Here is a 24,389-nt window from a genome sequence, read left to right on the forward strand (position 1 = left end):
AAGGGAGAGTGGGCCCCTTATTTTTAAGGCGTGGAGGGGAAGATGTTATGTGCGTCATTTCGCGCCGCCAAAAGTCCAACTACCAATCTGCCGCATCCCATCGCGCGCGAGTCGTCGTTCCTTTTGCCGCGCCTACTCGCTAGGGACACGGCGATGCTGTTCTAGGCTCGCACAGCAATATGCCCAGTCGCAGAGATGCTCAAGATGGTGAGTGGGAGAGTCTTCCACTTTTGAGCAATCGTGTTATAAAACCCTCTCTTCCTTGCAGTCCCGTCATCGAGGCGACCACCGCCGACCTCGTCGTCTCAGCAGCCATCAAGAGCGCTCCCTTACGCACTAGGCGGGTCCTTTGCCAACTCCTCCTCGTCGCTTGTGCACCTCCGCCAGCATGCTTCGTCGCAGGATCTTCTCGGCCTCGCCTCGATGTCAGGATCGTCTGCGCTGCTTCCGACAGTCATTGTCGGAAATGAGGCGCAGTCAGGGCAGCCACAGACAGAGGGACCCTTGACGGCCGCCGAACTCCACCACGGCCGAATGACACTGACAGCACCGGACAATATGCGGAGAAAGAAGCAGGAGGAAAAGGAAAAGAGGGAAAAGGCCAGGCGCAAGAAGGCGGAGAGGGCGGTGCAAGCGGCCAATGCCCTCTCGTCAAACAGCGGCGCTAACCTGGCGGGACCTAGTCACACGACCATTGCCGCCACGTCGACTCACCAAAGCGTGCCCACCACTGCGACAAAGAGGGCCAAGAAACGCACAAGGCCTGCCTTGGCAGTGACAGCCCCAGACAGAGGCCCGTCGAGACCCCGGAGCGCCCAGCAGCTCGCTACTCCTTCAACCTCTACAAGCAACGAGCAGCTCTCGAGGAGCTCGGCGCCTCGCAATGCGAGCCCGACGAGAAGAGAAGCCGGTGCAAGAAGAAGAGAGCGGCAGGATCAACCTTCCCAGCGAGCTGAGCACCCTGTCAGACCACGGAGCGCAGGCCCCACCATGGCGTCGCCGAGCGTAGCCGCGCAAGAACCAGCCTCTCCAGCTGGCGCCAGCCTCGCCTCTCTCGCAGCACGAAGACGACACGACATCTATGCTGAGCTCTCGTCTCTCGGCCTACCGGGGGCTGAAGAGTCTGACCCAGAGCCAGACTATGAGCCACCTCCGTTCCCAGCCAATGCCACCAGACCTCGCTCCCCGCCGCGACAGCCGAGAGAGGGCGAGGAATGGACAGAGGAGGACAGGAGGAGGCAAGAGGAGGCGGTCATGTACCAGGTGCCAGATAGCCCTCCGCCGGCATTTCGAAGCGAGGACGAGGACGAGAATGAAACGAACGCGAGGACGCAGAGAGCGAGAACCAATGCGGAGCCTGAAGAAAGAGCTACAAGGGTTTACAGCGACGCAGATCGGGCAACAGACTCGTCGGCCGACGAAGCGGAGATGAATTCGATCCGTCAAGCCTGGGAAGACGATCTAGCGGCTGGCTTTACATTGGAGGAGAGATTGGAGCGGGACAGGCAGCGGAGGGAGCAGCAACAGCAGCAACAACAGCAAACCACCGTGCCTCAATTGGGACGCCTCGTTATGGAGGCAAGGGCGAGACGGAGACTTGATGCTGGACAGACTACAGCGTTAGAGGAGAGTGGCGAAAGTGCGGCCCCGGTTGTGCAAGGCCCATCGGCAGCTTCTCAATCAGCTTCACCATCGAACGCTCATCGGAGAGTAGCTTCTACTGGCGAGGTACCAGCATCATCTACCGCGGCCCCACGGTGCGCCAGTGATGAAATAGAGCCGAGGAAGAGGAGTCGAACAGCTGCTATCGGGACTGGAACTGGTCTTTTGCATGGTACCGCATCGACTGAAACTCACGGACTCCAAGCTACAAAGATACGAGGCAGACCGTCAAGCGAGTCTCACTCTCGCTTCAGAGACGACGCTTCTGCAGCTGCTGCTCGACGGAGAGACCTCTGGGGACCCATTGTGGGCGCTTCATCTACCTCGGCGGCTGTCGCTGTTCCACCCACCAATGCAGAAGCATCTTCCAATGTCCTTGCGCCTCGACTCAACGAGACGGCCGTTACAGACAGCGAGGTGCCGCTGCGGAGGCAGATGTTGGCCCGCCTTGGCTCGTCAAGCAGTAGTAGTGGCGTGCCAGCCACGTCTCAGGAGGAATCTGCCTCTTCAGACGAGGCCTGGGAAAAAGAGGAAGCCATGTTGCAGGCAATGCGACAGCAGCGCGCGGCACCGAGACCATCTCGGAGCAGTCAGTCATCTTCAGATGATCGGAGGCCCTCTGTGCCTGGAGGGTGGGTCGGGGATGCAGCAGCTCGGCAGCAACGGCCGCCGCTAGCAGGTCAATCGAGAGCTTCTCTCGAGGACCTGGGCAAGGTGGGAAGAAGCGTACCAAAGGCACCTCCGCCTCTCGTCTTGGGCCGATCCAGAGGAGGTGGAGCAGCGTACAGCAGCAGCAGCGAGGAGAGCGAGAGCGCTGAAGAAGGCCGTTATCGCCAAGACGACGACAGTGACGACTCGCTCTCCCCCTCGGAACCTGATCAGGCCCTGTCTGAGCCAGCATCAATTGCGAGCAGCGCCAAGGAAAGCACGTCGCAGCTCTCGTTGGCCTCTGCGTCGTCCCGCTCGGTCCATCGACTGGAAAAGGGCAAGCAGCCAATCAGGCCGTCTTCGGCTCCTTTCACGACGGAAGAAGCCAGGGCTGGGCAGTTTGAGGAGGACAGTGGGAGTAGCGGAGACGTTTCTTCGGAAAGTGACCAAGAAGGGGAACCTACCCCGTCGAGCGATCGACCACCAGTCGGCCACCGACTCAAAGGCCTTTTCGCTACACCACTTCATGGCCAAGAAGCTGCCTTGGAACCCCCCTCGACAAGGAAGAGCTCTTTCGATAGGCTTTTGGACACGAGGCTCGCCGGTACACCACGGTCTCCGGCGGAGTCCTACCGGTCTGTGTCCAGGCAGACTGGAAATGCGACAGGAGAAGATGGGCAGAGAGAGCAGCAGCAGCAGCGTGAAGAGACGGTGCTGGCAAGAAATGAAACGATGCGTAAGCTCTCTGGTACATCTACCTCTCGAACAATGGACGAGCAGCAGGCTCGTTCAGAAGCTCTCGCATCCATTGCCCAGATACAGGCTGCTTCGGCCGGCGCATACGGCATTGATTCTCTATCGGCCCTTGAGCGCATGCTTTCTTCACGACAGCCAGTCCAAGAGGGCGAAACGACAGGTACTCCACGGCTTGGTCGGTCAGGCGCCATCAATCGACGCTCGACCGCGTTTGTCAACCCTCGATCGAGTGTCGCCCCTAGACCGCTCGGTCGTCTACCCACTATCACCGCCGCCACTCGTCACTTCCCGCCCTCGAGGCAGCAGATCGAAGAGACGTCTTCTGCTGCTTCTTTCAATCACCTTTCTTCTCCTCCACCACCGGGGAATGGTACTCCTAGCTGGATGGCCTACATCCCTGCGGAGGAACGGAGAGCTCTTCCCGAGCCACTCGAGCCCTCGAAGAAGCACACGAGCGGCAACAGCAATCCGTTGCCAGAGCCTCCCCTGCCCTGGAGAAGACCAGGCAGCCGAGTGAGCGCCATGGTGGAGCGATTCGAGGTAAACGGACCTGACGCCAGGCCGCCGAGCCCGACAAAGGAACCAGAGCACCAATCTCTTCAGCAAGGGTCTTCGTCCAGACCTGAGAGTGGGGCAGATCGCCAAGAGACACTGAGAAGACGTCCACCGCCGCCACCGCCGCCTCATGCTCAACCTTCTGCATCGCAAATGGCATCGTCGCAGCGACCATTTCTCTACAACGGCTCGCAGAGGCCAAATTCCCGCAATTCAACGTTAATGAGGGCCGAACCGGCAGGAGACTCCTTCAGAGCCGCTAGCGCATCGAGTATTAGCTCGATGCCTTTCAGTGGGGGTAGCACGCCCTCGGCGCAAGGGCAGGATGTGCCTTCGAACGTGGCGCCGAGCACCTCGGACCACAGCGCGGTCGGCCGTGCGACATCTTCGTCTTCGTCGTCGATGATGAGACCGCCTCCGCCGCCAGCACCGCCAAGGACTGGACCTGGGGCTAGATTGGTGATGCCCTCACTCCCGCCGCGGCCTCAGCTGCTGGATGGAGACGATCAACAGCCTCAGCAAAGAAGTCAGACGCCAATCGATGAACTTCGGAGAGCATCTGGCTCTGGCACAGGAAGGAGCAGCCCAATGACGCCCGTTAGCAGAGGAGACGGTGCAATTGCGACTCGCGAGCCAGAACAGGTTCGGCAAACACGAATCGGAGCATCGAGGCCGCTTCCAACACCTCCGCCTACGCTTATGAACAGCCTCGTGCGGCCCGCCGCTGCGGAGGAGCCGCAGCCGCCCGCTCGTTCTCCTTTGGCTTCTCCTTCCATCGTCAGCGAGCGCCCAGCGGAGCCATCGCCGACAACAGCGGCATCGACTACCCAGGCGAGCGTGGCAGCCGAGACGATGGCGGGTGCCGCTTCGAGCCTCGCCCGCGCGCCCTCGCTGGGGCTGACGGACCTCGACGTCTTTGCATCCCGTCTTGCCGACCTGCAGGATCGTCGGCAAAGAGCCGTCGCAGCCTCTGGCTCGTCTGATGATCGTTCATTGGCCGATGGCGATGCCGAGCCCGATGGTGAGGCCGAGGGAGGCTCGACGAGGCGAGACACGTACGACGACTTGCACCTCCTTGCCGAGTTTCTGGGACCCGCCAAGAATCCCGGCCTGACGCCCGAACAGCTCTCGCAGATTCCCGTGGCGCCCGTCGAGTGCGTGCGCCGGCGCGAGGTCAAGGACAAAAAGACGGGCGCGGTCCTCAAGACGAAGCTCCGCCTCGAGGTCGCCGGCGTAAAGGTCGAGAGGTGTGGTGTGTGCCTGATCCAGTTCCGCGAGGGCCAGCTGGCGGCCATCCTGGAATGTCTCCACGTCTTTCACGAGGATTGCGCAGGCAAGTGGCTGCGCGGTAGCCGCGTCTGTCCATCTTGCCGGGCTCCAGTTGCAGAGGAGGGAGCCGACACATAGTGGGACCAAATCAAAAGAAAAAGAAAGACAGAATTCACACAATGTAATGCCTTTGCCTCATCCACAATTCTCATTTAGTTCGATAGGATTGCTTTCAAGAATGATGCTTCCAAGAAGTCAAAGACAGGATGAAGGAAGGTGAAAAGGGGGCTCATGGTCTGCCCAGAACATTGCCGAGCCAGTACGCCAGGTCAGACTGCTGAGAGCCGCCGACGCGCAGGTACCAGACAGAGAGAATGGCGACGCCGACGAGCTCGAGGATGCCTACGATGACGTTGCCGGCACCGGCAGTGACGAGGGCGGACCAGATATAGCCGAGGATGCGATCGAGGATGAGGCCGAGCAGGGCCTTTGTGCGGTAGGCGCCGTCGATGCCAAATGGCCTCGTCGAAGGATCCAGGTGCGCGCTAGACGACGCAGGTGGGCTGAGCCGGAGGATGGCCGTGACGGGCTTGTGGTCCGAGTGGGTGTACCGCATGATGCTCCTGTACAGCTCCGGCGTGACGCCCTGGAGGTCGTCTGACGCTGAACCGGCCGAGGCCCACAGGATCCGATCTGTCCATCCTGGCACCCGCTTTCCGCTCAGCTCGCCTGCATTGTGGCCCATGACCGGGGCGACTCCAGGCTGCTCTTTGTTGTCCCCTCCTTCGGTCTGCTGCTGCTTCTGCAGCTGCTTGCGCGCAGCCTTGTCCACCTTGAACTTGTACGTTGGGCCGTGGCCCCACGTCCTGATGTCCGGCTCGACGAGGCCGTGGAAGGCCTTGGGCCCGCCCTCCGAGGGTCGATGCTGTGCCGCGAGCTGGTCGTATGTCGCGAGCGTCTTCCAGTCGGCCTGGTTGATCTTTCGCTTCACGTCGCTCCGCTTCAGCACCACGTCCTCCTGTCCCTTTCGGGCCAGGTGCGCAGACGGCTTCGTGTTGAAACCGATGCGGTAGTTGAGATCGCCAAAGACAAAGAGGTGCGATGTGTCATAAATGCTGTGCGCCTCAGCGTCCAGAGCGACGGGCTTGCGGGACTGGAACCGGGCGGACTTCTCCGTCTCGTACTTTTCCGTAAGGCCTTGCATCTCTTCGTCCTCTTCCTTATCGGTGCTCTTCTTTCCTCCTTGGCTGGGTGTGATGGGCAAGGCAGGTAACTTCCGCACAGAGGCCTGATCGAAGACTAGGCGGCGGACGATGTTCTTCCAGTCGTTGTTTCTTCTTGGGACGTTGTGATCGTGCGCGGCGAGATGGGCGCATACAAACGTCAGTGTCTCATCTGGCATGCCAGGAAAGGCACCCTCGAGTACGACGCGGACACCGGCGGCACCCTTGTTGCCCATCAGGCCCAGCAGGCCCGTGCCAGCCGAGCTTGCGCGGACTTCTTTGACACGCTCGACGGCGCTCTTTGGGCCCGAGAGGCCCGCCACGGGCGCCCGCTCACGGGCGTAGACAAAGAGGACGATGCCAACGAGGTGCACCTCTGCCAGTAGCGTGTAGTCCTCGGGCCCACCCCCTGGCGGGTACATTCCATCGGGTCTCGTCGTGGCCGCCTGGGGCCGGATCGCGCGGCGGATCGCTAGGTCGGTCCGCTTGATGGCCGACTGCATCGCGGCATTGCCAGAGAAGCCGTCGGGAAGGTCGACGAGCTCCTGGAAGCCAACGGCATAGATGTCTGGAGCGGGTCGGCCTTGCTTCTCGTCGACTGCGACAAAGCGAGCATCCTTTTCCGAAAGTGTGGGGACGAGCCAGTGCGACAGGTCCGGCGCCACGGCAGAGCTGCCTTGAAGGTTGCAATTGAACGATGCCACCTGCACACGCAACGGTGGGGCGGATGGGACAGAGATGTTCCCGCTCGATGAAGAGAGGGACGTCGTTGTCGCCATGGCTGAAGCAGGAAGTTATCTGTTAATGGCGAGACAGACGGGAAGGAAGGAAGGAACGCGAAAAAGGCGGGGGCAAGTTGGCCAAAGCGAGATTGAAAGCGCGCGCGCGTGCTGTGTAAATCTGTCAAAAGAAGCCACTAACAACTTCCTCCTCCCTTGTCATGGTCCATGGAGGTACTTGAGGGAGAAGTGAATCTGCTTGATCATCTGTTGCGCTTCCCCAGAAGGGTCTACCTTGCATACTAGTATCTTTATGCGTATCGAGCTAGAGCCTCATTATCATCTTTTCAAGCCAAGGGCCTTCCAATATGCTGCGAGAGCGGCGTTCCCCTTCTCTCATAAGCGTGCGATCAAACCTCTCTACCTCTATCGCTATTTTGGTGGGCCCGCGCTCTCGTCGACTCCTTCTGCCATTCTGGCATCAAGAGACCGTACGACGATATTGAACACGAGCAAGAATGAGAACAAGACAGACCTCTACATCATCGAGTACATGAGCATGACGCTCAAGGCCGGCGAGGAGTGCCTGTAGACTTACACGAGGAGCATGGGCATTGAGAAGAGTCGATCTACTTTGCAACCTTGGTACAAGGTGACGATTTGGCTTCTCCAGTTACCTCTCATCTCTCATTTTCGTCCATTAGGACTTGCGCTTGTAAAGGCTCCGGTGATGGTATGGACGCAACTCGCAAATGAGAAGCAAGCCATTAACAATTCATCGCACGCCCTTTCCAAGCTCCCACGAGTAGCGTTCAGCAGTAGTACTACTCAACTTCTTTTCTCTCTTCTAGTGAACGATATAGAAAAAGAAGGGTCATCTCCCATGACATGGCGACTCGAGACGGTAGTCTGGAAGAGCTTCCCGCTAGGAGGAAGTAAGTTGATGACTTGCAAGGCAAGGGTGAATTTTTCGCTTTTTAGCTTCTGTAGCCCGTACTGGTATTCATCGAATGGGACGGATAATTGAGACTAGTCGTGGTAGGAGGTGGTGTCATGGCGGTCTCTTTGAATGTTTTGAAGCCTTTCTCCTCCTGCGAAGAAGAGCTACGCGATCGATGTTGCTGCTGCTGCTGCTGCTGCTCCTCTTGAGATGCACTGCCGTACGTAGTGGCTTCTGATCGCTGTGACTGCTGTTGAGGAGCTCTCTGATGTCCCACGGCTTGCTGAAATTTGGCAGTGCTGCTGATTCCCTCGGCATCTTCTTCATGTGCAACATCTTGTTGAGACCTTGGCAACGGCGCATGGCTCTGTTCAGGTGGCCTAAGGGCCAGACTGCCCTGTGCAAGTGCGAACTCTGCCTGACGAAGGAGTGCGCTGCAGTACAAAAGGGCGACCTTGGACTTTTCCCACGTTTCCTTTGCCTTCCTCGCTACTTCTTCGTACGTGGGTTCCCTCGGTGTACCGTTGGCGTACAGGGTGCTACGAAGCTCGTTGTAGGCCTTGTTCTTTGCCTGCACGACCACTTCCATCTCTGCTGGCCCAATGTCGACGATACGTCTGCGATCAATTTCTTGCCAGATCATGCGCAGTCGGCTCGACTCGTACGTTTGCTCTGGTGTGGGCAGACCCCGCGTCACCAGCGGATCTGGTCGCTGACCGTCGCCCTGACCGAAGGCCAAGAGCCAGTCATTGTGAAGCTGGGCCAATGTTCCCGGCAAAAGAGGTCGTGAAGGGAAGTTACTTCGAGGGTCGAGATAGGGCGAGTAAGGGACTGATGTCGTCTGAGGTGGCTGTCTCTCCAGGTACCAGCCCTGGTCTCCGTATATACTGGCAGTGTGCATCTGCATGATGGCAGGTGCAAGGAATGGGGTACTGGTTCTGGCATCATGGTAGTGGGTGTCGCCTTCGGAGTGCGCTGACAGGGGCTGTGGCGCTTCAGAAGTCCAGGAAGTAGGCTGTTCTCGAGGGACGGCGTATTGCGAGAAAGGAATGTTAAGGGCAGCTGGATTGACAACAGCCGGTGAAACGGTCGAAGTGCTTGCAACACCATGTGTGTCAACGAGTAGCTTCTCCGAGTAAGTTTGCACTTGTCCAGTGCCTTGGTGAGCGCTCGACGCTTGACAGTAGGTCATTGATTGAGATTGGTGGAGACGATCGCTGTCCCGGTAAGACTGAGCACAGGCCTGTTGAATGCGACATATGAGCCCTTTAAACTCTTCTCGCAGTCTGCAGACTGACTTGCAAGCCCCCGTGAGGCATGCTCACTGGAGGTGTTCTGCTCTGCTGCATCGAATTGGGGAAGAGCTTCTAGCGAAGCAGTGAGCACAGAGAACGATGCTAGGGGAAAGCTTGCTCACCCACCCATTCTTCCGTCTCGTTGCCTTGCCTCACCCTGTGGTGTGAGGGGGGAGGACCAGCGATTTCGCCACTCTGGTTGAATGTGCCCATGCAAAAAATAGTCAGCCCGCCAACGCTCTCGCCGCAGACTGACTCGATCAAGTGGACACTCACTGCTTTTGTGGATATGTTGCTTAAATTGTTGCCCGTTGCCTGGTTCAGAAGAAAGCTTGCATCACCATCGACCAGATTGGCATAATGAGCAGCCTGGAGGTTAGCGTCGTAGCTCGTCTGTAAATGTTGAGAATGGGTAGCGGACTCTGTATGCTGTTGCTGAACAGAGTTGTTGTTGTTCTTAAAGCTGAGCCTGACTTTGAACCTTGTCTGCTGCTGTTGCTGCTGCTGATCACTGGGTCGTGGAAAAGTCATGCTGCCCGTAGAGTCGGCCAAGGTCGTCAGAGCAGCCGCTGCCTCTTGTGCATTGGAGCAGCGTTCATAGGACGCATGAGCTGAAGTCGAGTTGCGTTGTCTCAATCGTCCTGAGCTCATGGTTGCTTGCTTCTTCCGCGGTGAGTGGCACTCGGACTTGTTACCGTCTTCTGGTATGTCACTGTCGCAGTCAGCGTGAGAGACGGCAGCTCGGGTAGTCCTAGTGCTGCGCCGGACCCTCTTTCCTGACGCCGGATCCTGAACAGTCTGAAATGCTCCTGCTTCTTGAGTCTCGCTTTCCTCCGGAAACTGTCACGTCAGCTTGCGCTTGCTTGGGCGGTGAATTGAGCCCTACGAAACACTCACAGCCCTGACTCGGAGGCTGGAAGACTGGCTTCGGATTCTGTGCGGTCAATCACACCGCCATCTGTAGACTGAAAGCCATCGTTGCGCCCCGTGGGCCTTTCTGCGCTGATGATACTGTGCTCCGTGCTTCTCTCTCCTTGCGATCGATGAATCAAAGAGGGATAAGGGAAAGGTAGCATATCTCTGTCGACAGAGCTGCGCTCCAGAGAGGATTTAGGGAACGGAACGGAAAAAGACGTAGAGGCGGGGATGGGACGAAGAAGCGGTGGTATATGAGGGAAGAGGGGTCAGATACAAGGGAAGAAGAAGGCAAGGAGGCAGGAAGGGGCCGCGAGTAACGGTCCGGCGGATATTTGCTATCGACTGCTTTGGATTTTACTTGCCTGCCAAGTCTGGTTGACTGAACAAAAGAAAAACAAGGTGACGGGAGCGGGGGTATCACAAAAGAAGACGCCTGTGCCTCGGTGTTACCTTTGGCGCTTTGATGATTGTGCTCTCTCCAAGGGTAGGAGCGAGCGCCGCTTCGACGGTGAAGTCTCGCTCTCCACTTGCTACTCCGCCAGGGTCAGTTTCCCAGTGCTGAACAGCGCTCTGTAGCATCGCCCGCCTTCATCACTTGTTTGCGTCTTGTCTCTCTTTCAAGATACATGATCTGATAGCAGAACAATCTCATCAAACATCATGGGACGGTGTCGCCATGAGCCATAAACACCAGGAGCCTAGTAGACTCAGATGTCGTCGGCCTATGTGAAAGTTGACGTGAAAGGGCACGTGGTACGGCCTCGGCCTTTTGCGCTTTATGGATAAATGTTGTATTGAAGTATTACAAATCCAGTCGAGTTCTTGTATTCAAATTGATTTTCCCACTTTTTCACCCTTGACTCGACGAGAGAGAGTCAAGAAGGTCCTCCGTTCTTCGGATTGCGGGCACTTTGTACGCCCTCTTTCTTGCAACCAACCACACCTCGCACGCTCGACGCCACAGGACGTAAGCCAAGCTAGCCGTTTAGTGACTGAACAAGTGACACTGGCTCGAGGAGAACAGGAACAAGACCCTCAAAAAAGAACACGATGGCCATGAGTGTCGTCGCCCGAAATAGGGCGATGCAGGCTCTCGCCGGTCGCACCGCGGTCTCGGCCTCGGCCAGGAGAGCGATGCCCGCGCGATCATTTGCCAGCACAGCCAACGTGGCCCTGTCAAATAGCGCACCGAGGAGCATCGAGAAGCAGCAGCAGCAGCAGCATCAGCAGCAGGCGAGGACCATCAGCACAAACAGTCCCAAAGAGCAGGCCGCCGCCGCCACTGCAACCAAACCAGCAACTTCAAGGTAAGCAGTGGCATGGTGTGCTCACAGCGGTGGATGTTCATACCGCTCATCTGACAATCCACCCTTTCAACAGACCGGAGCCATCGCCTGCCTTCCAACAATCACCCGCCCCTGCTCCCCTCTCACGATCTCTCGATGACACGCTCGACGAGACGTTTGTCGGCATGTCTGGCGGTGACATCTTTCACGAAATGATGCTCCGACATGGAATCCGGCACATTTTTGGCTACCCCGGTGGTGCCATCCTGCCCGTATTCGACGCCATCTACAACTCCAAGCACTTTGACTTTATCCTTCCGAGGAGAGAGGACGGCGCCGGTCACATGGCCGAGGCCTACTCGCGTGTTACAGGCAAGCCGGGTGTCGTCCTCGTCACCAGCGGTCCTGGTGCGACCAACGTGGTGACGCCGATGCAGGATGCTCTCATGGACGGCTCGCCCCTCGTCGTCTTCTGCGGTCAGGTGGCCACGAGTGCCATTGGCTCCGACGCCTTCCAGGAGGCCGACATGCTTGGCATCAGCCGCAGCTGCACAAAGTGGAACGTCATGGTCAAGGACGTCACCGAGCTGCCGCGGCGCATCAACGAGGCTTTCCACATTGCCACCAGCGGGCGACCGGGCCCCGTTCTCGTCGACCTGCCCAAGGACGTCACCGCAGGCATTCTTCGGCAAGCTCTGCCTCGCAGCTGGACCACGCCCAATCAGGCCGCCCTTCCCAGCCGAGCCACGGCCCGACCGCGAACACGACGGTCCGTCGACAACTCCCTCTCGTCGTCGCAGGTCTCGCCAGAGATTGAGCACGCAGCGCGACTCATCAACAAGGCTAAGCGACCTGTCATCTACGCCGGCCACGGCATCCTCTCCTCGCCCGAGGGCCCCAAGCTCCTCAAGGAGCTCGCCCACCGCCGCCAGATTCCCGTCACAACGACTCTCCACGGCCTCGGCTCCTTCAACGAGGAGGACCCCCTGTCGCTGCAGATGCTCGGCATGCACGGCAGCGCCTATGCCAATCTTGCCATGCAGGACGCAGACCTGATCATCGCCCTTGGCGCTCGCTTCGACGACCGTGTCACTGGCCGCGTCGACAAGTTTGCACCTCACGCAAGAGCAGCTGCCCTCGAAGGGAGGGGAGGCATCATTCACTACGAGATCATGCCAAAGAACGTCAACAAGGTCGTCCAGGCCACTTGCGCTATTGAGGGCGACGTCGTCCGGAATCTCGCCAAGACGCTGCCCCTCGTCGAAGAGGCGCGGAACAAGACAGACTGGCACAAGACTATCGACGGCTGGAAGAGCAAGTACCCCTTCGTGAGTTGTTCCACTCTTTTCTCACTTTGCTGGCAGTGCAAGGACAGTGGCTGACCACAATCTTGTTTTGTAGTACTACGTCCCCAGCAAGGCCGATGCGCCGTCGAAGCCCCAGGAGATCATGGAGGCTCTCGACAGAGCCGTGGGTCCTGAGCGAAAGAAGGACCTCGTCGTCTCGACTGGCGTTGGGCAGCACCAAATGTGGGCTGCTCAGCACATCAAGTGGACACACCCGCGCACTTGGGTCTCGTCGGGCGGCGCAGGCACGATGGGTGTCGGCATTCCATTCGCCATTGGCGCCAAGGTTGCCCAGCCTGAAAAGATTGTCGTCGATGTCGACGGCGATGCCTCGGCCCAGATGACATTTATGGAGCTGGCGACGGCGGTCGAGTTTGGCATTGGTGCCAAGATTCTGATTCTCAACAACAACGGCCAGGGCATGGTGGTGCAGTGGCAAGATCTCTTCTACGAGGAGCGATACAGCCACACAAAGCAAAAGAACCCGGCCTTTACGCTTCTGGCAAATGCCTGTGGTGCCCACTCGATTCTCTGCAAGAACAGGGGAGAGCTTGACGAGAAGATGGCCGAGTTCATCAACTATGATAACTCGAAGCCCGTCCTGATGGAGGTCATGACGGACGACCGCGAACACGTCTTTCCCATGGTCCCCGCCGGCCACGGACTGCACCAGATGGTCATCCACCCGGATCTCAAGGCCAAGAACCCTCTGCCAAACTAGCCGCACATTGTCTCTCACACAAAATAAGAGCAGCCAGCTCTCTGCAATCACCAACTTCTTCTTCTTCGTTCTCTGTATCTTTTACCTCTCCTCTTATTCTCTCTCAATCGAGCATTTTGCCCTCTGCCTATTTGCCGCCCCTCGCCTGCCTGCCACGCGTGCGGCGTGCTACTTCGCAAAATCAGAACTTTTTTTTCTTTTTGGTGTCGCAAGTTGCGGATTCTTCTTCTTCAACCAACCCCACCCACCAGGCGACTTCGCTTTCGAAAGAAGAGCTCCCTGCTCCTCCCTGCCATGTCTCTTTGGCTAGCGCCATCCGGTGCCAAGAGGAGGAGGGAGTAGGCGAACAGTCGTGCAGGGTAACGGGGAAGAAGGACGTTTCTAAAAGCAGGAGGGTCACAAAACCATCGTTTCGAGAGGTAAACGCTGCCGCCATCATAACGGCAGTCTCGTTGGCCCATGATGAGAGGATGACCGATGATCCCCACATTCCCCCCCGCGTCGTGATTCCTCCGCCTATTTGCTTCCTCTCTTCTGCCCCCTCCCTTCCATTGCCTTTCCCTTTCTTCACGCACACCCTCTTTTTCTCTCCTTTTTCTGTTGTTTCTCACTTTTGTGCCTTCTCCATCGTGGAGGGCAGCGGCAATGCGTATGTGGTGGACCTGAAAGCGCGTGGTCCCAGTCGAGCTATGGCACAGGGCAATCAAAGACGAGATGGCGTCAGAAACAGGCGGAGAGGGGATGAGAAAGGGTGAGTACCACAGCATCGAGGTGCAATGCCTGAGTGACGATGAAAAAGAACTATAGGCGGCCCTTCAGCTAGTCAAGTCATTCGAGCCTCTCAAGCTCCCATGGCGTGGCAGGGCATTGCAAGGCGCAGTCTAGGAAGCACGCTCCTCTACCTTGTTCTTTTTTCCTTCGAAAGGAGAAAAGGGGGGAGATTTGTGGCGCATGAACAGCATAAAAGGCGTGTCTGACGGGCGCAAGCGAGATTGAAACCTTCGATCTCATTCTTCTCTTCTGGCTTTATAATATGTGCTGACAAGCCTCTCTCTACTTCTTCTCGCTAAGAGCGTCGACGCCGGGCAGAACCTTGCCCTCGAGAAGCTCCAGGCTGGCGCCACCGCCGGTGGAGACGTGCGAGAGGCCGTCCTCTGCACCGTACTTGGCGACGACGGTGGCCGTGTCGCCACCGCCGACAATAACGGTGGAGCCCTTCTTCTCAGCGGCGACACATGCGTCGAGCATGGCCTTTGACCCTCCTGCAAAGTTGTCAAACTCAAAGACGCCCGCAGGGCCGTTCCAAAGGATCGTCTTGCTGCTCTCGATGGTCTTCTGGAACAGCTCTTGTGACTTGGGGCCGGCGTCGAGGCCCATCCAGCCGTCGGGGATACCCTCCTCGTCGGTTGCCTGGCCCACCTTGGCGTCCTTGTCAAACTTGTCGGCAGTGACGTAGTCGACGGGCAGGACAACCTCGACGTTGTTCTTCTTTGCCTTCTCGAGCAGTGCAGCTGCCTTCTTGCTGCCCTCCTCGTCAAAGAGCGAGTTGCCAATCTTGACGCCCTCGATCGTCTTCTTGAAGGTGAAGGCCATGCCACCGCAGATGATGAGCTTGTTGACCTTGTCGAGCATGTTTTCGATGAGCTGGATCTTGTCCGAGACCTTGGCACCACCCAGGATGGCCAAGAACGGCCTCTCTGGGCTCTCGAGCGCCTTTGCAAAGAACTCGAGCTCCTTCTTCATTAGGAACCCAGACGCACGCTGCGGCAGCTCGACGCCGACCATGCTCGAGTGGGCTCGGTGGGCCGTGCCGAAGGCGTCGTTGATGTACACGTCGGCGAGCTTCGTCAGCGAGGCGCGGAACTCGTCGACCTTGGCCTTGTCGGCCTTGACCTTCTCGCCAGACGCGTCCTTGCCCTTGCCCTCCTCCTCGACGTGGAAGCGCAGGTTCTCGAGGAGGAAGATGCTGCCGGGCGAGGCGCTGTTCACGGCCTCCTCGGTCTTGGGTCCGACGCAGTCGTCGAGGAACTCGACCTTCTTGCCGAGCAGCTCAGACACCTTGGCGGCCACGGGCTTGAGCGAGTACTTGGCCACGGGCTGGCCGTCAGGGCGACCGAGGTGCGACATGAGGACGATCGTCTTGGCCTCTTCAGTTTCTTCCTGTCAGTGATATGTTGACCTTGCATTTATCGCGAACAGACTCACGCTTCTCAATGGCATGCTTGATGGTGGGAAGTGCCGCGGTAATTCGCTGAGGGTTGGTGATCTTGTCGCCGTCCATGGGGACGTTGAAGTCGACGCTACAAAGCCGGAAGGGACGGGTAAGTGCAAGCACAGAGAGTAAATAGAGGCTACGAAGGCAACGAAACCCACCGGATCAGGACCCTCTTGTCCTTGAGGTCGACATCGGTGATGGCGAGCTTGTTGGAGAGCGACATGGTGATTGGAGTAACAGTGACGGTAGAGATAGAGAAAGAAACACTGCGAGAAGCGAGATCGGAAGAACTTGAGGGGTGGCTCGTTCATCGCAGATACGTCACCCGGACCGTTCCTTTGGGGTGCAACACACGTGAAGAATTCTGTCATTCGCGATCTGTCACCTGGACTTTGAACTAACTGCAACACCTCACCTCTAAAATTTTAGACTGTTTTAGGTCGAGAACCATAGACGATCAGGCGATTTCCAAGATGGCGCGCCAAACTTAGCAGACAAATTGGCCGGTGATTGAGGATTCTGCCAAAAGACAGAAAGAGTTTAAAATGTCCGTGGCCGTCGTCTCGACGGATGATCCACAAGGGTCTTACTCCTCCATCTAGAAGCAGACGACCGCCACCATCATGATAGACGTGCAGACGGACTCGAAGCTGCTCTTTGCTGCCTCGGCTCTCGTCGCGTCGTGGCTCCTCTGGGTCTTCTTCGTGCCGCCGAAGCAGCTCCACAATGGCTTCAACAAGGTGCCCATCATCAAGAATCGGTTGCCTGGTTTGGGAGGCGTCGGCTTCTATGCCAATCGATACACTTTGTGAGTCGGCCTCATCCTCCTTTGCGGGTGCGCCAAGCTGACTAGTGTCCGAGCAGCCTTTCAAAAAATGTGACCAAGGACCCGAGGCATCCGCACCACGGCATTGCTAAATTCAACCTGCTTGGAAAAGTCGTCTACCACGTCGGTGGCAATGACGAAGAGACGATGCGGGCGATCTGCCTCAACAAGGACCTCTCCTTTTCCGGTGGTAACAACTTCCTCTTTGCTGGCATTGCCGGCGCACGACAGGGCGGCATAAACGAGGACGGCGAGGTCGACACCGAGGAGAAGCGAGTGATGAGGGATCTCATCAAGGCCATCAGCCCTACGAGACTCAATCCCATCGCGCCTCGCCTCGTCGAAGATGCCTATGAGGGCATTCAGGAGTGGCTGGGCAACGGCGCCTCGGCAGACCTGGACATGCAGCAGACGTACTACCCCCTCGTCTTTCGCTTTACTGTCCGCGTCATGGGCATGGCTGAGTATGCGTCGTCGCCCGAAGATCTCAAGCGCTTCGTTGCGGCCTTCTGGGCCACACAGCGCAACTCTGGCTTCTGGACCACCATTCTGCCCTGGGTGCCCCAGCCTCGGCTGCTGATGCGCTTGTGGGGCGCCGTGACGCTCTGGCGCATGGTGCGCAAGACGCTGGCCGAGCGGCAAAAGACGGGCCACCGCGAGGAAGACTATGCGCAGGACCTCATCGACAATGGTTACTCGCACAACCAGGTCAGCAAGTTTGTCATTGGCGGCATCATCGCCGGCATCCTCAACACCATCGGCACGGGGGCCTACTCGGTTGCCTTTGTCGGCGCCGACGACGACCTCAAGCGGCAGTGCAGGGCCGGCCTCGAGGCTGGCCTGCGCAAGGTGGCCGAGTCGCGCGGCGAGGTCTATGAGGACCTGACGCCGCTGCAGAAGCTGCAGATGGTCAAGCTCGAAGACTGGGAGTCGATTCCTGACTTTGAGATTCTCCACCTCGTCTTCAAGGAGTCGATTCGCCTCATGCTCACCAATAGCCTCAATCGCTACTATCCCGGCCCGAGCAAGGACAAGGAAGGAAAGCTCAAGCCGAGACTGACAATCTACGGCGAGGAGATCGAGGACGACGCCTACGTCACCTTTTCGCCGCCTTCGAACCTGCACGACGCAGACGCATTTCCCGAGCCATTCAAGTTTGACCCGATGCGCTACAAGCGCGGCCAGGGCCAGACCGAATACACCTTCATCGGCTGGGGAGCGGGCCACCACAAGTGCACGGGCATGCGCTTTGCCAAGCTCGAGACCATCATTGCCCTCAGTTCCTTTCTCCTCTTTACCGACTTTGAGACTGTCGACGACCGGGGCAAACGCTACAGCCTCCAGGAGGTGCCTCTGCCGGACCTGAGCCAGAGCCACTGGAGGACGCCGCGCAGACCGATGCGCGTCCGCATCACCAAGCCAACTCAATAGACCTATCGCCCTGTACAAGATATCCCACCTCCCCTCCTCGCCCGTACTGTTGTCGAGAAGTGGTAATACAAGATTGAATATTTCACCTGCTTGCCTGCCTGCCCAACTGCACAGTCTCCACCCTCTCTCCGACCAATCCTTCCTTGGTCGCTACTTTTGCTTATTGAGGTACTGCTTGACGCGCCTGGTCAGCTCTGACACTCGTGGGAAGATCGCTCGCGCGCTCTCACCTTCTCCTGGTAATCCTTTTGCCTCCTGAAGAGCAGAATGTGTGGCTCGGGAGCTGCAGCGTGGTGTTTCTTGTCAGCATACACACGCACTCTCTTTCCACGAGCAGGCGTTGGGGCAAGAAATGATGGGGAACTGACCATGGACCTCGTAGTGCTCCCAGCCGAGGCTTTGGGTGATTCCGATCCCGCGCCACTCGGAATCGGATAGGATCCTCAGCACGCCCGGCTCCTCGGGGTCGAAGTACTCCCGCGGGATGAGCTTGAGCATCGGCTTGGGCAGAATGACATGGCTGCCGGTCGCGTACATACTCGTCTTCCGTCAGCTTGTAATTCCCTTTCATCTTACGGATCTTGCAGCACTCACCGATACTCCCAATGGTCGTCCGAGTACTTTTCGCTGTAGTGTATCCTGGTGAGAAGCAACGCAATTAGATTGGTCAGCCAGATCTCGAAAGAGGGTCAAGGTGAAAAGGACGGGGAACCAACCTCTCGACGTAGTCCTCGTACGATGGTTCGTGATGTCCCGCCATCGTATCCTTCCTCCCTCTCTTTCTCTCGCTCTGAAGTGGTTGCTTCCTACTCTGAAAGCTCCGTCTAGTCTCGCCTCGTCCGGAAAGGAAGGGCGCTCGCTGGCCGTGTCAAATGCGCGAAGCCGCTGCTCGTCCGAATTTTCGCGTGTTGGTTGCGACACAACAACCCCTGGCGAACGAACGAAGGGTCCCCCAGACGAGTTGCTACGATCGATCGATTGACGGACAAGGAAAAAGAGAGAGAGAAAGGAGCAGCGGTGAGAAACTCGTCGTGCGTTTGTTTGCCTCGTCCTGATCTGATCGAGGACAATTACAACACGTACAGTCGTTGGATGGTCGAGGGCTTGGACTAATAATGGAGACCGGTAATGGCGAAATTCAAGAAAAAAAAAGCAAAAAGAAAGAAGGCCAGGGAAAAGAAAAGAGAGAGAGAGAGAAAGGCAGGCGACGCGCAAGCGCGTCCTGCTCCCCGCTCGCCTGCAATTGTGTGTTGGGTGTGCATGTGAGTGTGCCTTGCCTAGATTATAATAGTGTTGTTTGCAGCAGGGAAAGACGCGTCTGTCTTCTTTTGGTAGGTGGGAAGGCTTCGGCCTCCCTTGATTAGCTGCACTACTCCTACTGATACGGCTAGGAGGGCGTGCAGCTCGTTGTCGCCATTGTGTTGAGTACATGTGGGAGAGCCAAGAAGGCTAAATATGCAGGACCATACTGAGCTGGCCGGCTCTTGGGCAATTTGCTGGACAGTGGGAGTGTGGTTTGCTTCCAGCTTCCAGCTTCCAGAGCCGTCATTATGGCCGGGATCCGTTCTATACTATTGAACCGTTGCCATGAGACATCTCTTATATAGTGCGCAGCAGGGAACAGCAAAGACGAGCATGAACGGAATGCGAATGTCTTCTGCCTCTCGAAGGGAAGGGCCCCTCCGAGACGTCCGTGTCTTCTCTTACATCTGTCAAAGAGGAAGCACGAGCAATGCCTGCGTAGCGACCAGTGAAGCAAGGGAAGAATTGACACAATCACAGCAACCACATGTAAGATACTGTCACACATGAATCTCGATCTTTCCCTCTCCATCGATGATGCCTGCTTGAATCGAAGCGGAGCGCACGCACACATCTGCGTCGAAAAGTTACGCACGAGCCACCAAGCCTTCTTTTCCCTGGCGGGGTCCGGCGGCGTCCAGCGAGCGCGTGTGAAGCAACTTTTTGGTTTTTTTGAGCAACCGACCAACCAACGCAAGCCGTAGAGTGGATATGGCCGGGACTTCATCTCCGGAGTCGCCCCGAGACGGGCTGCGAAAGAGGGGGAGGCAGCCCAGCGTCGACCTGCTGGACCTGGGCGGCAGCAGCCCCGTCGCGACCTCATCGGCCGGGGTGAGCAAATTGGCGGTTCTAGCTGAACATTTTCTCCCTTTGCGCTCCTCCCTAGGCTGACTCTGCTCACCTTACCTTTTTTTCCCTTCGCTTTGTCCGCTTTTCGGGCTCAGCACCGGCGCACGCTCACGGCCTCCAGCGACGGGTTTGGCGACTTTGTCGACCCGCCACCGGCGTCATTCGATTCGTCGAGCCACGCTGCCGATGTTGGCTTCGAGGACGACGAAAACGACGAGCAAGACGAACACTGGCAGGACGCAGACATGGTGCAGAGCTTCTCTCCCGTCCAAGATCGACAGACTTTTCAGCAAAGCAGCAACGGCCATGCTCCTGCTCCTGCCCCTCCTGCCGCCACCACCTCTTCCACCACGACGGCATTCAAGGGGATAGGGCCCGCCGCAGCTGTCTCTGCTGATCTTCTCGACTGGGACGCATGGGATACGCCAACAGGGCCTCAGTCCGTGACTCCAGGAGCAGGAGCGGCAGCGGCAGCAGGAGGCGGCACAAAGGGAGCCAAGCAAGGTAACCCGGCTGACGAAGACTTCTTCGCAGCATTTGAGAGGGCTGCCATTGCGAGGTCACAGCGACAGCCGTCGCCGCCCATGATTGATCTGCGCGACATGGAGAAGCAGCTAGCCGATCGCAACCAGAAGCAGAAGCAGGCCGGTCAAGCCACGAAAGAGGACGACTTCTTTGCCACATTTGAAGCGAGTCCAGAGGAAACGATGCGAGGCAATGCCAGGAGGATTGCAGAGGAGAAGAGCCCAGGGCTGACGGGCACAAAGCTCGACGACATGAAGGACGCTCAGGATAGCCCAATGCAGACGACAAGCTCTTCGACGATGGCAGACTACTTCGGCGCTGCCTCTGTTTCCCCCTCCAAAGGCAATGACAACAATGGTACTGATGAACAAGGGCAGATGAAGCAAGGTCGGAGCGACAGCTGGTCCGAGATGGCAGGCTCTTGGGGAGGAAGCCTGCGCAAGACGCTCGGCTCGCTGCGCGGCCTGCCCGCCGGTGTCGCCAACCACTTGCCAAGCGCTAGCGACTTCATCGTCCCACCCGAGGGAGGAGAAGAACAACAGCGCGAGGCCGGCTCGAGCCGACAAAGGACGCCGTCGCCCTTTCCACCGCCCAAAGAAGAACCGGCGTCGGCCCTGTCGATGCCCACGCCGCGGCGGAAGCAGTCGATTGCCTCGGCATCGGACTACTCACACGGGACCCCATTCGGCGCCTCTGCATCGCCCACCTCGCCCACGATGAAGCCTGTCCCACCGAACCTCATGGCGGCCAGTACCAGCAGTAGCCATGCACACCGCACCCACTACTCGACGGCCCCAGCAGCCGTGGTGCCCATCAGCGGTGCGCCTGGCTTTGATGCCTCGGCCACCCGGCGCTGGAACACAGGCGAGTGGAGCCTGTCTTCGCACGAAGAATCGCTCCGCTCCAAGAGACCCATGCCCGTCACGCTCCGGGGACGGCGAGAGGAGACCAACGAGGTCATCGAGGACTGGCACGCAGCGAGGTTACAGCCCCACTTGCCGCCGAGGCTACAGCTGGGCAAGAGCTGGAAGCTCCTCTACTCCTCGGACCAGCATGGCATCAGCCTCGGCACGCTGTACCGCTCAGTCGAGAGCGGTATGTCTGCCTCGGCCAGTGGATCAGGACGCGGGTCTAGGCTTAGCGGCGGCGGTGGTGCAGGTGCAGGCGTGGCACAGGACGAGGGGTGGCTGCGGGGCGCGAGCGGTGCCACAAAGGCAGCCTTGATCGGTGCAGGGGGCGCCGGTGGTAGTAGCGTCAAGAGGCTTGGTGGCGGGCTGATGAGCCTCGCCGATGCTGGCCTCATCGTGGCTGTACGAGACGCCGACGACAATGTGTTTGGAGCATTTGTCAATGAGCGCATCCGACCTCAGGCCCACTACTACGGCAATGGAGAATGGTGAGTTGGCACAGGACTGATGCATTACTGTCGTGTGAGCAATCCTTGTTCATCGTCCTCCTTCACGCGCAGCTTCCTGTGGAAAACAACGAATCTGCCCAGCCAGGCAGCCGCGCCCGACGAGGATGCAGGCGGCCGCCGACAGAAGATTTCCACGTTTGGCTACACTGGCAAAAACGACTACATGGCCCTCACAGAGGCCCACTACCTCTCCTTCGGCGGCGGCGAGGGCAAGTACGGCTTCTGGCTCGACGGCAGCCTCGATCGGGGCATCTCAGCTACGTGCCCGGCGTTTGACAACGAGGTGCTTTGCAACCCATCGGCCTTTTCGAAGGACGACGGCGAGGACGAGGGCAAGTTTGAGTGCATCTGCATAGAAGTCTGGGCCTGTGGCATCGATTGATGTCGTCAGTCTCTTCCCTCCCCACATCATCACTTGGGCCAGTGTTACGTGTAAAACGAGAAGCACAGAGACAATCGTATTTCCATTATACACACACACACATGCTATGTAGATGTTGTGGCAGCAGCAGGGGTAGCTGACGACGGTCTAGCGTAGATTGGGAAATTTCTCCGACTCAACAGAAGACCCTTGAGGTTCCGGATGTCTGCCCTGACCTGCGCCACATCGACCGTCTTTTGTTCTGCGCTGGTGCCATTGCTCGAGCCTGTTGACGGTGATGCGCCGAATGACGAGGTGATGGACGAGGCAAAGGTGTTGAACGACCGCGAGCCATAGTGGGATGCGCTTGCGGTATACATCTGCGCAGCAATGTTGGCGTTGATCGCGCTCAGGCTCGACCGCAACGAAGCGGCCTTTCCTCCTGCTCCCTCTCCACTGTTCGTTGTCGATGTCGCTGCCGCCGACGTGCTTGTACTTGTGTGCTTCTTCTTTGAGGACGACGTCTTGGGAGGCGCAAATGGGTCAAACTCGAGCTCGTCTTCATCGTCTGATTCCTCCGAGGCACCGTCCGACTCCTCGTCGGCCACCGTCGGTGTCTTTGTTGATGTTGTAGCTGGTGAAGGGGGCAACAAAGCCTGCGAGGATGCGTCGGCTTTGAGCGCCTCGGCGAGCTTCGAGAGCGAGGATCGGAGTGGCGCGGTCACGTCGATGGGAACGACCTTGTCTTTCTCTGTCTCTGCGTCCTCGGCCTGTCCCTCCAGCAGTGGCCGCTTCTCCTCTTCCTCTCCATCACCACCCTTCTCCTTGCTCCCATCGGGCACAGATGTGGCGGAAACGACAACGTCGGTGCCGGGCAGAACAACGTCGCCAGCCTCCTTTTTGTCTTCAATCTCCTCAGCAGAAGACGTCGGCGACGTCGGTGCGGCGTCCTTGCCGACCTCATCTGCGAACTGCACTCGCTTCAACACACCCCGCTTCGGTACGGCGGCCGCCGACGAAGAGGTGCCGTTGGCATCCGTGGAAGAGAAGCCGGCCGAGGATCGCAGCTTCTTGACCCGGTTGTGCAGCGTGCTGTAGAGGTCGTGGTGGTGCTTGAGCAGCTCTGAGCGGGCATCCAGCGTCGAGACAAGTCGGGGAAGCATATACGCCTGTTTTAAGAGAGAGAAATGTCAGCACACACGGAAGGAAGGGGGAAGGAAGAGAGAAGTGAAGAGAGGACTCACCCGGTACAGACCGACGAGGACAGCGGCGAAGCCACCGCCGAGCATGAGAAAGTAGGACATGGACCTGAAGAAGGCCAGCAGGACTTCGTACCGCGTCGTGGGTCCAGGCTGCTGCTGCTGTGCGGCTGCCATGGCTTGCGAGGTCGCTTGTCGGTCCTGGTACAGCGCCAAGGGAGATCGAGGGTATGTCTTGGGGGGCAACTGAGGTTCAGGTCCGCTTACTTCTTCGGAGGAAGAGGATGGCGAGAGTGGCGAGTCGAATTGGCGCCTCGCCCTGTCGAAAGCATCGGTCGCAGTGTCTGTGGGTGAAGCCGCCGCTGCCTCGGTGGCGACTGGCGAGCTGAGATGCTCGGGTCGACGTGCATCTGCATAGGCCCGATCGATGGCAGCCTCGTCGAGGCCCTTTGAGCGCAAAAAGTCCCGCTGGGAGGCCTCGTCGTCGTGCTGCTTGTCCTTATTGGACGCCTGTAGCGAGACGAGGAAGCGCACGGCCTGCGCATGCCGCTCCTCTCGCGCCGCGTCGTTCTCCATTGTCGATATTGGGGCGCTGGTGGTACAAAAAGATCTACGGAGGGTGGAGACCGGCTACGCATCCACCCAAGCGCCGGAAAAAGTGGACAAAGGCGCGTGAGTTGAAAAGATAATTGGGCATCCGTCTATCGAAATAGTCGATTGACACCTCATGGCCGGCCACTAGGCATGGTGACGGCCTCAGAAGGACTCCGAGCAAGTTGGCTTCATAGCCTTCGATAGAGCTGTGGCTTGAGTGATGTCAATGCATCTGCCAAATATTAGAAAGATTGCAAATGCGCCTTCTCTTTGGGGACGCCTCATTGCTCCGCACTGCAGGACAAAGGGAGATTGAATTTGAGGACAAGGGG

At 58.2% G+C, this 24,389-nt stretch overlaps 11 protein-coding genes across 11 annotated transcripts; 4 read left to right on the forward strand and 7 right to left on the reverse strand.

The window, feature by feature from the left end:
- The first annotated feature begins 87 nt into the window (after window positions 1–87).
- FA10DRAFT_278285 (hypothetical protein) lies at window positions 88–5,115 on the forward strand. Its single transcript, XM_025523447.1, has 2 exons — window positions 88–207; window positions 269–5,115. Exons 1-2 carry the CDS (start codon window positions 180–182, stop codon window positions 5,026–5,028), a joined length of 4,788 nt encoding a protein of 1,595 aa, XP_025378663.1. The 5' UTR covers window positions 88–179; the 3' UTR covers window positions 5,029–5,115.
- On the reverse strand, window positions 5,098–6,961 carry FA10DRAFT_265326 (DNase I-like protein). The gene has a single exon (XM_025521008.1). The coding sequence runs from the start codon at window positions 6,890–6,892 to the stop codon at window positions 5,180–5,182; it is 1,713 nt and encodes a 570-aa protein (XP_025378664.1). The 5' UTR covers window positions 6,893–6,961; the 3' UTR covers window positions 5,098–5,179.
- Window positions 6,962–7,809: 848 nt separating this feature from the next.
- FA10DRAFT_284401 (hypothetical protein) lies at window positions 7,810–9,718 on the reverse strand (the record flags this gene model as incomplete). Its single annotated transcript, XM_025523914.1, has 4 exons — window positions 7,810–9,015; window positions 9,071–9,139; window positions 9,194–9,262; window positions 9,344–9,718. 4 exons carry the CDS (start codon window positions 9,716–9,718, stop codon window positions 7,810–7,812), a joined length of 1,719 nt encoding a protein of 572 aa, XP_025378665.1.
- Window positions 9,719–11,119: 1,401 nt separating this feature from the next.
- FA10DRAFT_228132 (acetolactate synthase) lies at window positions 11,120–13,338 on the forward strand (the record flags this gene model as incomplete). The annotated part of the gene is made up of 3 exons (XM_025518738.1): window positions 11,120–11,292; window positions 11,366–12,599; window positions 12,673–13,338. The coding sequence occupies 3 exons, from the start codon at window positions 11,120–11,122 to the stop codon at window positions 13,336–13,338; spliced, it is 2,073 nt and encodes a 690-aa protein (XP_025378666.1).
- A 168-nt stretch (window positions 13,339–13,506) lies between these two features.
- Window positions 13,507–14,314, reverse strand: FA10DRAFT_68082 (hypothetical protein). Its single transcript, XM_025525640.1, has one exon. It carries the CDS (start codon window positions 14,103–14,105, stop codon window positions 13,569–13,571), a length of 537 nt encoding a protein of 178 aa, XP_025378667.1. The 5' UTR covers window positions 14,106–14,314; the 3' UTR covers window positions 13,507–13,568.
- Window positions 14,058–15,829, reverse strand: FA10DRAFT_238958 (putative PGK1-phosphoglycerate kinase). Its single transcript, XM_025519162.1, has 3 exons — window positions 15,712–15,829; window positions 15,544–15,638; window positions 14,058–15,485 (listed from the first exon to the last, which is right to left on the reverse strand). Exons 1-3 carry the CDS (start codon window positions 15,774–15,776, stop codon window positions 14,392–14,394), a joined length of 1,254 nt encoding a protein of 417 aa, XP_025378668.1. The 5' UTR covers window positions 15,777–15,829; the 3' UTR covers window positions 14,058–14,391.
- Window positions 15,830–16,011: 182 nt separating this feature from the next.
- FA10DRAFT_274498 (cytochrome P450) lies at window positions 16,012–17,907 on the forward strand. Its single transcript, XM_025523219.1, has 2 exons — window positions 16,012–16,361; window positions 16,418–17,907. Exons 1-2 carry the CDS (start codon window positions 16,177–16,179, stop codon window positions 17,808–17,810), a joined length of 1,578 nt encoding a protein of 525 aa, XP_025378669.1. The 5' UTR covers window positions 16,012–16,176; the 3' UTR covers window positions 17,811–17,907.
- FA10DRAFT_265330 (CKS-domain-containing protein) lies at window positions 17,870–19,058 on the reverse strand. Its single transcript, XM_025521009.1, has 5 exons — window positions 18,527–19,058; window positions 18,405–18,449; window positions 18,179–18,330; window positions 18,041–18,093; window positions 17,870–17,981 (listed from the first exon to the last, which is right to left on the reverse strand). The coding sequence occupies exons 1-5, from the start codon at window positions 18,568–18,570 to the stop codon at window positions 17,961–17,963; spliced, it is 315 nt and encodes a 104-aa protein (XP_025378670.1). The 5' UTR covers window positions 18,571–19,058; the 3' UTR covers window positions 17,870–17,960.
- Window positions 19,059–19,145: 87 nt separating this feature from the next.
- On the reverse strand, window positions 19,146–19,753 carry FA10DRAFT_68276 (hypothetical protein). Its single transcript, XM_025525641.1, has one exon. It carries the CDS (start codon window positions 19,684–19,686, stop codon window positions 19,198–19,200), a length of 489 nt encoding a protein of 162 aa, XP_025378671.1. The 5' UTR covers window positions 19,687–19,753; the 3' UTR covers window positions 19,146–19,197.
- A 70-nt stretch (window positions 19,754–19,823) lies between these two features.
- FA10DRAFT_284406 (TLD-domain-containing protein) lies at window positions 19,824–22,285 on the forward strand (the record flags this gene model as incomplete). Its single annotated transcript, XM_025523915.1, has 3 exons — window positions 19,824–19,943; window positions 20,057–21,882; window positions 21,955–22,285. The coding sequence occupies 3 exons, from the start codon at window positions 19,824–19,826 to the stop codon at window positions 22,283–22,285; spliced, it is 2,277 nt and encodes a 758-aa protein (XP_025378672.1).
- FA10DRAFT_265333 (hypothetical protein) lies at window positions 22,206–24,091 on the reverse strand. The gene is made up of 2 exons (XM_025521010.1): window positions 23,509–24,091; window positions 22,206–23,433 (listed from the first exon to the last, which is right to left on the reverse strand). The coding sequence occupies exons 1-2, from the start codon at window positions 24,037–24,039 to the stop codon at window positions 22,390–22,392; spliced, it is 1,575 nt and encodes a 524-aa protein (XP_025378673.1). The 5' UTR covers window positions 24,040–24,091; the 3' UTR covers window positions 22,206–22,389.
- Between the last annotated feature and the right edge of the window lie 298 nt (window positions 24,092–24,389).

Source organism: Acaromyces ingoldii (genome assembly GCF_003144295.1).
Source record: "Acaromyces ingoldii strain MCA 4198 unplaced genomic scaffold FA10scaffold_2, whole genome shotgun sequence".
NCBI lineage: Eukaryota > Fungi > Basidiomycota > Exobasidiomycetes > Exobasidiales > Cryptobasidiaceae > Acaromyces > Acaromyces ingoldii.